Source organism: Nanorana parkeri, unplaced genomic scaffold (assembly GCF_000935625.1).
Source record: "Nanorana parkeri isolate BGI_ZX_2015 unplaced genomic scaffold, ASM93562v1 scaffold101, whole genome shotgun sequence".
NCBI classification, from domain to species: Eukaryota; Metazoa; Chordata; class Amphibia; order Anura; family Dicroglossidae; genus Nanorana; species Nanorana parkeri.
Genome location: NW_017306369.1, coordinates 1926164 through 1942812, shown reverse-complemented (window position 1 = coordinate 1942812; position 16649 = coordinate 1926164). Strand labels below are relative to the sequence as shown.

Here is a 16649-nt window from a genome sequence, read left to right as displayed (position 1 = left end):
ATGATCACAAGCTTTGTTTTGGTTATAATTACAAGATTGACAAATTCCTTTTGCTAAATACAGAATTTAAAGTGAAACCTCCCAGGTGAACCATATACTTAGCTTAGTAGATTCCTGCCTATTTCTGTTCTTATATTCAGGAACAATAGTGAACTTGCTTAAAGCTGAACTCCAGGCAGATATAAAAGGCACAAATGAATGCAGCTCTGTAATCATGAATACATCATTAAATGTATCTTTTTTTAAAATACAAGCAGTGTAAGCTCCTGAATTTGACTTGGCATCAGCCTCTTGTACTGCCAAGCTCAGACTGTGAGAAGCAGCGCAAGACACCAACCAGGTGAGTTGCAGCGCAAGGAGAATTCTGATAGAAGGAAAGAGCAGAGTGACAAAGAGATGAGCTCTTCAGTGTGCTGCTTCTCCTATCACTATCCATTCAAAAGGTGTGGATGGAGAGGAGACCTTTAATTAGAAGTAAAACTGCAGCAGGGAAAGAATAGGTCCCCTACTTTGCTAGACAGGGATGTGCTATATGGCAGTGTTGTGTAAACCTCAGGATGGGATGGGCTGGACAGAAATAAAAAATCTTGGGCAGGTAAAATAGCTTTTATTTTATCTGTGTAGTTAGCTATTTGCCTGTAGTTCAGCTTTAGGCCCTTTTAAATGAATACGAAGTGGAAGTTTCTATATTATCACATGCAGATTCTTAGTATTGTAAGAATTTCATAGCCTTAGCTTTCCCACTGATGTTAGCGTAACAGACCTGTGGCTCCCTTGGGCACCATTAGTAAAGCACTGATACGGTGTGGTAAGTGTGCCACAGTGAATGTTGGGTGTAGCCAAATGTGTGTGCTTACAGTGGGGGTTGCTTAAAGGGGCATTGGTTCAATAAAACCTGAGCCTACATACTGTATACAAAGCACACATATTCCTTGTTTCCACAAAATATGCTTTAATCACTGTGCCACAAGAGAGAGAATCTCACAGACACATATAAACCTCAGCAGAACCATTGTTAGAAAATTAAAGTCTTCCATTACTTATGCTTTTCTGCAAACAGCATAGAGAACTAACACTTTTCTGAGCCTAACTTAAAGAAGAACTTAATTAAAATAGTTGGGGACTACCTAGAAACTTGGACCATGGCAACTGTGAAGACCATGGGCACATAGGTGATGGTTATAAAGTGTAAATATAACAAAAAAGAGTGCAAGGGTCAGGAGTATAACATTAACAGAGCACAAAGTTCAGGAGAACGTAGCACACAGAGTGAAGTGGTCAGAAGTATGTAATTAACAGAGCACAGGGGTCAGTAGTACGTAATGTACGGAGCACAGGGATTAGGAGTTCGGACCTGGGGAACTCACGCTATCACCATTCTGAGTTATGTTCCCTAAATGGTACATGTAATATTTAACCTGAAGAGAAAATACCTTAGAAACATTTGATTTTGCCCCATTCACACAACAGCCAGTATACATTGTGCAACAAATCCTACTATACTAATACTAGGATAACAGAGCTCCTCCACACATACAGTACACTCAGTGAGCATTGTCAGTCTAGGACAGAAAATGTGTTACTGGGTGAAAATAAAGAAACAAAAGCCCTAAGAGAACTAATGCAGCAACCACACTGACTGGTAACATGTACTGGTTACAATGACTGGTGACAATACATGACATGGTCGTTTCATGATTTGGATATGGTTTAGACTAATAAAATGTCCACAGAAATAAGAGGGACAGTTGGATGTATAACCACAATCCAATAACAAATCTAAGCCTGTCACTGCAGAGCTCTCTATGACCAGGAATGTTCAAGTTGTCCAGATGTTCCTGTTTATGTGATATCAGTAAGAGGGGAAAGTACCACTGTGCCAAGGGCTGATGTAGCCTGAACCATGTATTATAGGGCAAATAGAAGCAAATGAAACTAAATGTTTAGCCTGCCCAATTGATTTTTACCACTGAGAGCCTTGGAGTTGTGCTTGGGGCATAAGGTTGTGAGTTGACCCAGCTGTAAATGACTAGATCAGGGGACTGTCATGTACTGTCTGTTGGAGGTTTCACTTGCATGAGCGAGAGCTAAGCCTGTAAGATCCATGGGGACATGGGACATGAATGGCACCTTTTCATCTTAAAGTGCTCTAGAAAACATTGTTAATGTAACAATTGAATAATTGACAATGATTAGCAGCTTTTGTTTTCTCTCTATGCTTTAAAGTGTGATTTTTTTCCCCCCACAGAGCACTGATTATTCCAATGTTTCCATTATTGCTCAGAATAAGAAATGCTTTGATAATGACATAATTTGTTCAAAAAATCTTGTAATCTCCGTGGGTGGTACTGAGATTTATTTTACGGACACATCAGAAAAACAGGTTAGTGCGAAAGTCTTAGTAGGTTTCTTTTAAATCTTTATTATTTTGTGGAAATGCAGGATACTCACTAACAATGTTATTTTTCTTTGTATTGATATAGAAGCAGTTTCGAATGCAAAATGGTTCTTTTAGGATTCAGCATTGGAAGGCTGGGTTTTACACTGTGGTACACTTTCCAGAATTAGACATCACAATACTTTGGGACAAGAAAACCACAATACATGTTAAAGTTGGACCCCGGTGGAAAGTAAGCATTGGTGGTTACCTGCATTCAAACGTTAAAACATATTTCACATTTAAGTCAAACACAACCGTTTTTCTAAAAGTTAGGGTCAAATAATTTCTGTACATTTATGCATATTATCATTTTACTCTAACTTTTAGAAAAATAGTTGCGTGTTTTTTTTTCCATAAATGTAAAATAAATGTTACCATTTTTAATTAAAATGTTATCAAAATTATAAATGTTTTTGGTTTCCTTGTTGGTACATTAGAACTGGTAAGCTGCTCCAGATGTTAAAGAGTAGAGCAGTCAAACAGCTTAATTCTAGTTGCACATACAAAGTCAACACCATGATTTGTAAGTGAAAACTTAGGGGATGCCTCAGGCAAAAGCCTATGTTGGCTATGCAGAAATCCAGTGCTGCCCGAAAGAAATGCTCTTATTGATTATGTAATGCTCTTAAAAGAAAACTAAAAAAATAGTTTACTGTTAGTTTTATGTTAGTTATGTTATGCAATTTAAATTTAAAGATCATCTTTGCTTTAAAAATGTTTTTTTTTTTAAATTGAATAAATGAAAAAGAATTCTCAGAGCCTTACTGGTTTAGCTAAATAGACACTACAGCAGTTATCATCTTCTTTTTAGGCAGGTTGATTCTTACTGAAACCTGGAACAGAGCCATTGCAATGAGTCATTTATCAGTGTGGGCAAATTTAGCTTGGGCTACTGAGCTGTGTGTGTTCCGGACTCACCTTTGCCCTGTGGGAGCCCATGATTTCCATCAGTGTTGTCAGGATGGCAAGTTGAGGTGAAATGAGAAACATCCATGTCTTATTCTCCCCTAGAAGCGCTTAGCTCTTAATACTTCCGGGCTCAGAGCTGTCAGATCCCGGCTTATGAGTCTACTCTGTCTAGTTGGGGGTAGTGCAGAGAAGGCATTAGGGGTTCAAGAAATCCCTTTAGCTATTACGTAGGGAGCTTGTAACCCCCCTTGTGATAACAATAACGTTAAATGAAATAATATATATTTTTTAAATTCCATAATTACAGAACATTATGTAAAATTTGATTGTGTTTGTGTACACCAAAATTATGTTTACTGAAAATATAGCTTTAAACAGTTGCCCTATTTTTTAAATTGCAATCGCCATGGTTTTATTCCATGGTTCCTCCGCTTTCTGAAAATATATAATGTTTTGAAGTTTTAAGTGTGTTTTTAGGTAACAAATGTGCATTTTAGCATGTTGCTAGTTGACAGTTTCCAGCTGGCTCTACAGGACTACAGGGACTCCTCCACTTTATGTTATGGAGAAGATGATAGAGAATGTTTTTAGTAGTCCTGTCCCAGAGTCACAATGTTGATTCTCTATAAATGCAGTATGGTGAGTGAGCATTGTCACCCTAGGGCAGGAAATGTGTTACTGGCAGGGTCACTGGATGAAAATAAAGAAAAGAAAGTCATAGAAAAGGAAAAAAAATGCGGCCACCACATGTAAGGGTTGGTAAACTGCAATATATTACATTTTTGATAAATAGATTAGAAATGTGTTCTTATACCATTCAGGAAGACTTTATTAAAATCTACATGATATTATGTATATTTTTAGGGAAAACTTTCAGGTCTGTGTGGAAACTTTGACAAGTACACCTCCAATGATTTGACTACTTCTAATAATATGGAGGTGAGGAATGCACAGGTGTTTGGAGACAGCTGGACTATTGGCCAGGTATGAAATTCTTGTCTGGGAACGATCTTATTTTGTGCCCAAATGATCTCAGTATATTCCCCGTATATGAATCCCCATTGCTATTTCTGTTATTGGTAATATATTCCTCTATATCTGCTGGATGTAGCTGTGGTAAGGTCACTGATAAAAACCCATGAGCCTTTTTTCTGCTGTTGTTGCCTGAAGACATACCAGTTTGTTTTGGTCAAGATCACCCAAAGCACATATAAATTAATTATTGACTGTTATACCGAAAGTGATAATAAAGTGAAAAGGTTTTTAAGCTTTTTCAAATGCTGATTGAGTGACCTACAATGGATACTGCTCCTTGATTTTTAAAAGTTCTAGTTCCCTGAACAATCAGCTTGTCCTGTGAGCACTGGCCCTGAAATCCTGTTTTAGGGTGGCTCCTTTCTCAGGCAGTGTCCTATGGAGCCGTTGTTGTGTATGCTAGTAAACTGTGTGTCTCCACAAACACACAGGCACAGCTGGGCAAGTCACATCCCTCCTCCCTGTTCCTCCTTCCTTCTCCAAGCTAGTAGATGAACAGCTGCTGGAGACTGCTCTGTCCTTTGTGATGTTGTGCTGGACAGTAAGTTCAGAGAAGTGGTTCTGAGAGTTGGAGCCAGGTGTTTGGAAACATGTTGACTTTTAGTGTTTGGGCAAAACTGTAAATAAATATTTTGCTGGGCAATTATTATTTGGTTGATCTGGATTCATTAATGTAAAAAAGTTTGAGAGTATAATACTACTTTAAAGCTAAGGGTGTTGTGTTTTTTCGTCTCCAGTGTAACAGTTATAATGAGACAATGAGACCTTGCGAAGTTCACCAAAGCAAATTCCCATATGCAAAAAAAGAGTGTTCAATTCTCTATAGCGATGTGTTTGCTCCATGCCGTAATGTGGTAAGTTGGAATATATAAGTATCATTTTTAAAGAAGACCATACAACAATGAAAGATAATCATTTTAAAGCATACGCTTCACAAGTTTGGGGATTGCCAGTATGTATTTGAAAGAAAAATGTGTTTTGACCAATTACCATGCAGATATTTTCTTTGGAATTTTTCTGTGGTCAGACCAGCGATATTTTACATCTCCTTAAAATACCTGATTTTTAGTTTGTGATCACTATAGAGATGATGATGATGATAAACTGATTTTTTTAAATTATGTTATTAAATGTGTTATGTAGTGAACGTCTTTATGGTCATGAATATACTAGTCACCTTTATTATACATATTATAAATTATACATTAAACACCATTGAACACATTTGGGGCTTTTTAGGACCTTCCACACATTTTCTTCATCAAATTCCATAAAACATTTTATGGATGTTTGTCCTTATTTTATGGAGTATATCTAATAAATGTAATTTTTAAGATGAAAAACATGTGTGAAAGCACCTAAAAAGCCCCAAATATGTGTTCAATGGTGTTTAATAATCAATTGTCTCAATGCCTTTGCATGCAAACATTGCACCACCCTAAGATAAACACTAGATGGCATTATAATAATTGATTTTCATTTCATATCTCCTATTGAAATTAATATTAAATTAACCCTTTTGCGGTTAGTAGTGACCTGAGCCTTCACACAACCCATATAGCTGCAGTGCTCCATATGTAATATTTTATTTTTAAAATAACTAGAATTTTGTCATTTTTAAAGGCAAATTATGAATGATCTACTGTGGGGATGAAAAATAATATTGATTGTGTTATGTTATACTGTGTTACAGATTGATGTGACATCATTTGTAAAAAACTGCCATACAGACACATGTAACTGCAACCTTGGAGGAGATTGTGAATGCCTTTGTACCAGCATAGCGGCATATGCTCACAAATGCTGCCAACAAGGTGTAGCCGTCCACTGGAGATCGCCCAATATGTGCCGTAAGTAGTTCTTTACTTTTGAAAGCTTGTGAGAAATTATGATTTTACTATATTAATCAAATCTAATGCAGGCCTTTGATATCAACCTGTTACAAAATGGCTTCTTCTACACTCAGTGGATGCAGCCATTTTGTTATCTGAAGCAGAATTTATACTATTAGTATCAATTTAGTAGCAATCAACAAGACAAAAGTCACAGATCTAATTACGGAAGGAGTGCTACTGACTGGCACAGAATGTGTGGATGGGAAATGATCAGGGATAAACAATGAATTGTTGGATTGAAAAATGCGGTGTTTGACACTCAAGTGTGATGGAAAGACAGGGCACAATGGCGGTGAACTCTTCTGATAGGGTTGGTGTAGGTTCAGTGATAGGACACTCCTGGTGATGTGGTCGTGGGGTCGTGGGGTCTTGCTGTTTGGGTGGAAGGGTGTCACAGGGGTCAGTAGGCTGTCTCGAATCTTCACGTGGAATACCAGTTGCAAGCCATTGTGGGAAAGAAACAACACATTTGTGTTTGGCCCAGAACTGAGGGTGAAATCTCCCCAGTAAGGATACATACAGCAACAGAAACCTAAGAGAGGTCCTACCTTTTTGTCGGAAAAGTTGGACACTTGATGCAGTGTTCATAGAACATCTTTAAATTCAAATGCTTGTTTGTAATATTAGGAGTCTCTAGTGAGTTGTGCTGCAGCAGAATTTAACTTTCGGAATAGAGCATTTTTATATTTGAATGGCTGTTATACTTTTACTTTCAAAGTTAAAAATGGCTGACAAGTACACTTTAAGCACAATGTACATGAATAACCGAAAACAATGTTTACATTTATGAAGTCTGTATTGTTAGTTTTTAATCACCATTTCTGTTTTTCAGCATATGATTGTGAATATTATAACCAAGGTGAGTTGTTTTTTAACAATATAATACATTTTTTTTTACTAATTTATTTAGTGTACGTAAAGTTTTTTTTTTTATAGTTTGTATAGGGTAGGGAATGGTTAAAGAGACCCTGCCACTATTTATTTCAACAACAATCTTCCCATAGGATTCCATGTGAATTTAACATATTTTATGTATGTTATTTACCTATAAGCAACTCCCTTGTGTAGGTATCCAAAACCCCCAGGACTGCTGCTGGGCTCTGCCATCTTGGATGTGATATCGGCAGACTCAGAGCTGTCACTCTCCTTCGCTCTTTCACTGACAGCTACATAAAAGGCTATGTAGAGAGGTGAAGGAGGAACAGAGAAGCTGGGCCAGCGCAGAGTAATTTTACACTCCCAGTAGAGGAGAGAGCTATGATTTGCAAGCAAGGAGGGGGTGTGGCAAGAGAATTGACTCTCTTGGGAAAGTACTATTTTTTAGCAAGTTCAAAGGCATGTTGCAAGTGAATAAAAAAAACATTTATAGAAAGAGAAATTACTGCACGTAAGCATTTAATATACTTGCATATTCTGTAATTTTACCTGCAATTTTATAGGTTGGTGGCAGGGTCTCCTGTCCCAGAACACAGGAGGAAATAAAGTATTTGTTTAGAAGCACCAGAGGCAATCATCATCCCTCACAAGGAAGGAGTGCTGGGCATATGTGCAGGGCGCAGCCCCAAAACAGTCAGGGGAACTGGGGCATCTGAAAGAAAACACAAAGAGGGGTGCCTTTCCTGGTGCAGATAGGTTTATTCCAATAAAAAGGTTAAAAATGAACTAGCAGGTACTCACAAGAGTAGAATGATAATAAGCTGCAGGACAATGTAAAAACCGGAGCAATGAAGGGATCCGTGTACTACGTCCTGTATGTAGGTGAAGTGTCGACGCGTTTCCGGGGCATGCCCCCTTCGTCAGTAGGCTGCCAATATTACACACATTTATAACTGCTTCCATGCATCTCTGAATAATGCAACTGTTATTCGCAACTTATTCACTACATCATATACTATATCATCATTCGTTCATGATGTTCATAATTTTCACTACATCCTCAGTTGTTCATAATTTTCACTACATCATTACTAGTTCATGACGTTCACTACATCATGTACTAACTACATCATCATTCCTTCGTAGTGTTCACTACATTGTGTACTACATCATCACTCATTCATGCTGTTTGCTACATCATGTACTACTTCATCACTCTTTCATGACGTTTACTACATTATGTACTACATTATGTACTACATCATCTTTCTTTCAGAGCGTTCACTACATCATGTACTATATCATCATTTCTTCAGAGCGTTCACTACACATCATGTACTATATCATCATTCCTTCAGGGCGTTCACTACATCATGTACTATATCATCATTCCTTCAGAGCGTTCAATACACATCATGTACTATATCATCATTCCTTCAAGGCGTTCACTACATCATGTACTATATCATCATTCCTCCAGAGCGTTCACTACATCATGTACTATATCATCATTCCTTCAGAGCGTTCACTACATCATGTACTAAATCATCACTCAGACCTTCAGTACATTATGTAATACATCATCATACCCTAAGGCCCCATTCACACTGAGCGACATGAAAATCGCGCAATTTTATATGAGCGATATTGGGCGACTTGTCGTGCGACTTTTTCCTATTGGGCTGTATGCAATCAGGAGCAAAATCGCTCGAAATCGCTCGAAAAAAGGGTCATGTAGGAGCGACAAGCTACAGCGACAAGCTACAAGCAATATTGAGCGACGAGATGTGAACAGCTCCATTGAAATGGATTGGAGAAGCTACATAGAGCGATATCGCTGCAAAAATCGCTCGATAAATCGCTCAGTGTGAATGGGGCCTAATAGGGTTCACTACATCATCACTCCTTCATAACTTTCAGTACTTCATGTAACCTTCCATCTAAAAGAGCCCTAATTGGCAGAAGATGGGAAAAAATGCATCTATACAGATATACAATCATACTTGCCTTTCTTTAATTTTGTAAACAGCACATTTAGTGTAAAATATGTTCCTCAATCCCAATGCACCAAGTTTCAGGGCGTTCACTACATCATGTACTATATCATCATTCCTTCAGAGCGTTCAATACACATCATGTACTATATCATCATTCCTTCAAGGCGTTCACTACATCATGTACTATATCATCATTCCTCCAGAGCGTTCACTACATCATGTACTATATCATCATTCCTTCAGAGCGTTCACTACATCATGTACTAAATCATCACTCAGACCTTCAGTACATTATGTAATACATCATCATACCCTAAGGCCCCATTCACACTGAGCGACATGAAAATCGCGCAATTTTATATGAGCGATATTGGGCGACTTGTCGTGCGACTTTTTCCTATTGGGCTGTATGCAATCAGGAGCAAAATCGCTCGAAATCGCTCGAAAAAAGGGTCATGTAGGAGCGACAAGCTACAGCGACAAGCTACAAGCAATATTGAGCGACGAGATGTGAACAGCTCCATTGAAATGGATTGGAGAAGCTACATAGAGCGATATCGCTGCAAAAATCGCTCGATAAATCGCTCAGTGTGAATGGGGCCTAATAGGGTTCACTACATCATCACTCCTTCATAACTTTCAGTACTTCATGTAACCTTCCATCTAAAAGAGCCCTAATTGGCAGAAGATGGGAAAAAATGCATCTATACAGATATACAATCATACTTGCCTTTCTTTAATTTTGTAAACAGCACATTTAGTGTAAAATATGTTCCTCAATCCCAATGCACCAAGTTCCTTACACTGAACACCATACAATATGTATCTTGTGTTTCATTGCCATTGAAATCTCATAACCCTTAATCTAGCTCAAATACTTCATAAAAAGGCATTGTTTCTTGGAGAATTTAGGCAACATTTTAATTAATATTTACTGTGTCTCCATTGCTGTCGTATGTTATCATTCTTTATCTCCTTCATTTTCAAACAGGATTAGGCGAAGGTCCCTTCATTCTCTCAAGTTGCGGCAACAGTGAAATTGTATTAGGCGTTAATGCTACCAGCAAATATATATTCCCATTGCCAAGAATGAGTGCACACGGAAATGTTTTATTTAACTTCATGGTAACACCTGGACTTTTTAGAGATAAAGACTTGTGTGAGTACTCAACGTCCAAATATTTAAATAATATTGTCACAAAAAAATGCAGGCAATTCTATCAAAAGTAACCTAAGTCAATGTATGTGGTGTTAAGTGATCAAGCACAGTGAGACTAGTGTTATAGTCTGAATGTGTATCCCAGCAGCAATGTGCTCTGAAACCTATCGTTTATTGTAATTCTCTGCTGCTGATAAGAAGACCATTATTCAGCTATTGCATATACTACAGAATATGTATCTTAGGTCAGTAGGAGTGGGCAGCATCTGGCAAGCCAGAGATGCAGAAATGTCATGTTTTTTTTAACACCAGAAAGCTTACTTATTACTGCATAGCATAAAACAAACACACACACACACACACACATGTATGTATGTATGTATGTATGTATGTATGTATGTATGTATGTATGTGTGTGTGTTGCAAGTAAATCCACAGCCAAATAAAACTAATTTGGTATTGAATGAGATGGATGGAAAATTTGGTGGTTCAAAGACAGGGGGCTTAATTTGCAAGCTACATGGCCTCTACTCCATTAGTAAAGTAAAATCCACTAAGGTTAGTAAATAAAGTGAAGCTGTACTTACTTTACATACCCAATAATCATGTGCAAATTATATTAAAAATACAAGATTTTTGCATGCATATGAACGCAGCTTCATTTTATTCATTCATAACGTTCACATTTGAAAGTGTACATTTACTTTGCAATGTACACCATATACAATATATTCCTTTATTAAAGCAACCCAACCATGTTTTAGTGACATGTTGCCTACATGGGTGCATAACCAAATATGATAAGGAAACCACTGATAAAAGTTATCTCATATTCCACAATTAAGTTCTTTAGCAGAGATATGATTCACAGTCAAGAAGCTGCATTGCCCTAGAACTGGTTTGTATGTTATAAACAGAAAATGTCTGCCTATATCAGAGCCAGGTGTTTATTGGTTTGTTTAAAGTTTAATATAGTGGTTCCCTAAACTGTGGCTCTTTGCTTGCCTTTAACTAGCCCATCTGGCACTATTCCTACAACCAATACCGATAGGGCACTATGCTTCCCACTGATGCCAAAGATGGGACACTATTCCTCCCACTGACACCAACGATGGGGCACTATTCCTTCCACTGACACCAATGATAGGGCACTATTCCTTCAACTGATACCAATGATGGGACACTTTTCCTACTTCTGATACCCACGGTAGGGCACTGTCCCTCCCAATGATGTCAACAATGGGGCACTGTTCTTTTCACTAACACCAACAATTTGGCGCTATTCCTCCTTCCACTAACTTCAAATGCTAGGGGATTTTCTTTTAACTCCGACTGTTCACCAACAGTGAACAGCGAAAATTGTTTTTTCCCATTGACCACTGACAGGGCATTTTCTATTTCCATTGACCACAGACGCGCCCCCCTGAGGTCTGAAGAACAGTAAACTGAACCTTTGTTTAGAAAGATTAAAGAACCTGTGGTCTAATATGTAAATTATAAAAAAGTATGTCAAAACTGACATTCGTTTTATATTAGTATGAAAACCTCATGTATATCAGTGAAACTAATAGAAGGGATTTGCATAGCGCCCTGTATTTTCTGTTTCAGTATAGGCATAGAATGTCCTAACAAGCTTGTGTACCTAAAGCCTTTAGGTTAACAAATAGTCACAGGTAAGTTACTGTACTAGTGATAAATAAATGAGAGTACTGTATATGCAGTTTTGCATTGATAGAATTACACTGAATTCTATTCTATGAAATGTACTCATAGTAAATTATTTAGCTACATTGTAAACAGTTTAGAACAGGATGATTGTTGATGCAAGTGGTGGTATTCATCAAAGAATGTACAAAGTAAACAAGTTGCATAATTGATTAACGCTTCAATCTTTAATGTTTTGGTAAACACACCAAGACACACAGTATGCATTGGTTAAATAGAACCAGCTGACCCTTATGAGAAAGTCCTCATCTATGTATAGATGGAGAAGAAAACCTCTAAAGTTCTGTATCATCGAATCAACATTTTTTGGAACTGGTAAATGCCAACATTAGAACAGACAAAATGTGAATTAATACGATTTTTGTTTTTTTAATCTCCTAAAATCTTATTTAATAGACTAAACGGGGCTCTGTTTTACTCACAATTTAATGAGAACTTAATGAAATGTTATTTAAATATATAAATCACTGTGCCTGATAAACATTAATGGTCAGACTAATGTCATGGTTACATAAATCTTTTTCACATTAACCTTCACAGTGTAATACTGCCTACTAATAGTCAATTCAATGATGCATCTGTATAGACATAAATAATGTAGGTAAGTACCTGCAAAAAGGAAACAATCCATGTGAACCCAACAGCAAATGCAGTTGTCTCATATATAGTTTGAAGCCATGTGCCACTTAGAATGTTCATAGTAAATCAGGTTGAAGTATGCACACAATGATTCATATGTTATGGAGCGAGACTAACTGCTACAATCTGCTGTGCATGCAAAAACCAACTTACTTAGCAAATTTAGTGAGAGTGAACATGATAACCTAATTATAGTGTTATGTATATTCCATAATTATTTCAACACAGAAAAAAAAATAATTAAAATTCTATCCATTGCAAAGAGATGTAAAGAAGACAGACACAATTTCCACTATATACCTTAACCTTACTTGGCCTAAAGAGTTTCCCTAAGGTAACATCAGTGATGAACTATGGGTATCTTGGGATGCTCTTCTTCTGGAACCCCTTGTATCATAGACCCAGACTTTAGATAAGGCCCTGACTCACCTCATTATCATTTAACCCTTTCGCTGCCATGGTTCTCAGTGTGTAATGACAGTCCAGCGTCCCCTGGTTACTAGATAACCAGGAGATGCTGAACTGTCATTACACACTGAGAACCTGACGGAGCCGCCGTGATATCACACCGGCTCCGCCGGGTTCTCAGTGTAATGACACATCAGCGTCCGTGGTTAGCTGCTAACCAGGGGACGCTGATCTGTCTCTGCATGAAAGTGGCCGGAGCCAACCGTGAGATGATGGCTGGCTCCGCCAAGCTGTCAGTAGCAGGTTGTCGGCCAGCCATTCCAGCTTCGGCTCCAAACTCGTCACCCTTTTGTGAATAACCCTGTAAATGTATTTTAGGCAAGGAGTGTAATTTCCTGAACTTAACTTGGTAACAGCCTCAAATTGTCCCTGTACAGCAGAACTCAGATCCAGAGAGGGAAAAGCAGCATAAGGAGCCAACCTGCTGTGCTGAAATGCTGATGGTTTAACAATGATCATACTGATTGGTGGAGAGAGCAAATTAAAGTGACCGTAAACTCAGGAGTTAAATCTTAAAAAGGCATTTAAGTACCTTAACTATAAGCAAAACAATAAAGCTTATTTGTGTATTACTCGGCTGTAGACCCTCAAATCATCTCTGAATTTATGCTGAGACTGTCCTTCCTTCTGGAGGGTGGCTACTTTTGTTCACCATGGTCCCTTTGTGTGTTGTTAAGTAGACACCGCTCCAAACTCACTCCTGTGATGCACTATCATTTCAAGTTTAGTTTACTAATTTGTATTGAGATTGTAGTCTCCTGTGATAGGCTCTAACTGCAGTACAAAATAGTAAACCAAACGTGAGACCATACTCCATCACAGGAGTGAAACTGGAGTGGTGGCTACCCATAGGGACAATGGGGAACAAAAGTAGCCACCCTCCAGTAAGAAGGACAGTGTCAGCACCAATTCAGAGATAATTTGAGGATCTATATCCAATTGATACACAAATAGGATACATTTTTGTTGATAGTTAATTTATTTGAATGTAATGCATTTATAAGATTTAACTCCTAGGTTTAGTGTCACTTTAAAGCTCATCTGTTTGCTGTTTCTGCTTTTATGGTACAGTCATATGATGGGGGGAGAGACAAGACCTGTAAGAATTACTGCCAAGCAGGGCTGTTTTGTGTGACCAAGCTATGTAAAGCTTTGGATGAAGAGGGATACAAATCCTTTGGCAGGTAAAACCGCTCCCATATTTGTATTTAATTTGAGTATTTGTATAGCTGTTTGGCTGGAGTTCAGCTTGCTGTGTATGTGAAAAGCATTAGTTTGCTATCTGGACTCCATTCCATAAAGTTGCTGTTGCCTTTGGAAATGTAAAAACAATTGTAAAACATGTTAATCATAATATTTCATGTGACGCAGCATTATCGCTTGTCTCTTTGGAATCTGCGGAAAGACCAAATTATTTTTTGACGGTGCAAGAAAATGACAGCGTGCATTTGGAGCAGTGGGAAACCAGCTCGACATTTCGTAGAAGAGCTACCTTTTTTCATCACCAAGGCCTCTGGGTTCCAGGATATAGTGCCTTTGAATTGCACAGCAGAAAGGGGTTCTTTATAGTTCTAACAGCCACAGAAGTTAAAGTTTCTAAATACGACAATTCTGAGGAATTTAAACTGTCCAGCGGATTTAAAATTGAAGGTAGGTAATGTTATCAAGAAAATTTACCTTTTTGCATGTATACAATTTATAAATATACTAAAGGGAATAATGAGTCATTATTACCATTGATTTTACTCAAACATCGATGTTTGGACTTTAAAGCGAGCTCCAGGCAAATATAAAAGACACAAATGAATGTTATGCTCTATTGATTAATACATCCTTAATTGATTTTTTAATGGAAGCAGTGTAGTTACTGGAATTTGACTTGGCATCAGCCTCTTTCAATCCATGTAAAGCAGAGCTCAGAGTAGCAGTAGAAGCAGCAGAAGAGGCCAGGCAGTCGTGCTTCAGTGCAAGGAACATGCTGATAGGATTAGAGAACAGTGATTAAAAGTGAGCTCTTGAGTATGCTTATTCTCCTTTCACTGTCCAGTCACAATATAGAGACAAAACAAGACCTTTAGAGGTGAGCTGCAATAGAGAAAAATCAGGTTTTCTGCCCTGACAGGCAGAGCTGTAAAAGTCTCAAGATTGGATGAACTGAAATACAAATCAGTTGCAGTAAAATAATTGTTATATAGTTATTTAATTTGTGTATTTATTTAGTTGTTTGTCTGGAGCGGTGTATTTAGCTGTTTGCATTGTTCAGATGTTAAAATGGCTTACATCTGCTTTCAACGTGCAATATGATTCCCACTTTTTGGTGTCTGATTCTTAGAATATGTCATATGCATTTCAGAGATTGCTGCAGCAGTACCCTATAGGCGAATGTGTGAGTGGAGGTATGAACCATGTGCCAGTCCTTGTGTTAAAACCTGCAGTGATCCTGAAGCTGTTTTATGTTCGTTTCTTCCACCGTAAGTTAACTTATACCTTTTTCTAGAATTGTTTTTTGCAGAAATCATTACTGCCTGCTAGCCAGTCTGCTTTTTATTCCTGATTCCTTTCTTTGATCCATCATGCGATTTTAAATCTTATTCATTATCTTTTTTAGACCAGTGTCCTCATTGGGGAGATGTGCCTTCACTTTATGTCTCTGTGACCATTGTCTTTGGGATAGAAAGTGATAGGAAATCTCCTCAATGAAGATACTCTGGCAGCAATAAAACATGACAGCGGCTCTAAACCTTCCCCACTCTATTAAAACAAATTTTGGCTGGAGTTCCACTGTGACTAATGTTCACGACTGTCATGTAAACTTTTCTCTTTCTGGAAAATAATCAGAATAGATTATTATTTCCTTTTATTAGTGTTTGCTACTGTTGAGCACTCATTCTATGGTTGTTATGTCAAATCTACCAAAAGAAAATGTCCCCATAATTCAGTGAAAATGTTTTTGTTACCTCTTTCAAAGAGTGGAAGGATGCATTCCATACTGCCCAAACCATATGATCCTTGATGAGATTACACTCAAATGCGTCTACCCAGAAGATTGTAAGTATGAAAATGTATGACTTCTTTTATTGTTTAGCGTGAGACTTTTAGATGATATTTGCCATCATCAGTAGTACTTGTTTTTAAGATAACTTTAAAAAGTAATTACTCTACAAACTGCTAGAGGTATATAGCGTCCTAAAGGTGCCTGCACACACATGCAATGCAGCAACCTCCCAAACATTCCCATCATGGTCTAATCCATAGGCCATTCTAAAAATCCACTTTTTCACACCTCTTGATAGTGCTAAAGCATGCCTGCCCCCTTATGCTTTCTGCCTTTTCCAAAAAGTGAAGCTAAGCATAAAAGTGATAGGTCAGTAATACTGTAGTGGAGTTAGAAGCAAGCTATGATACCACCTGAAAGTGTTGGAGCTTTGTGAACTGGTGGAGGTTTGGCTATGACTGATGGGTTTGGGTGGCTGCTAATAGTATGCACAGGTACCTCTAGGACAATT

At 37.8% G+C, this 16649-nt stretch overlaps 1 protein-coding gene across 1 annotated transcript in view; it reads left to right on the top strand.

Moving 5' to 3' along the window:
• The window catches only part of OTOGL (otogelin like), a 141789-nt gene that overhangs the window by 77897 nt on the left and 47243 nt on the right, over positions 1-16649 (top strand). The window contains 10 exon segments of the mRNA XM_018552912.1: positions 2249-2383; positions 2484-2630; positions 4214-4333; positions 5122-5238; positions 6078-6234; positions 7112-7138; positions 10144-10311; positions 14515-14793; positions 15497-15614; positions 16112-16191. Of these exon segments, the coding sequence (XP_018408414.1) occupies positions 2249-2383; positions 2484-2630; positions 4214-4333; positions 5122-5238; positions 6078-6234; positions 7112-7138; positions 10144-10311; positions 14515-14793; positions 15497-15614; positions 16112-16191 (1348 nt within the window).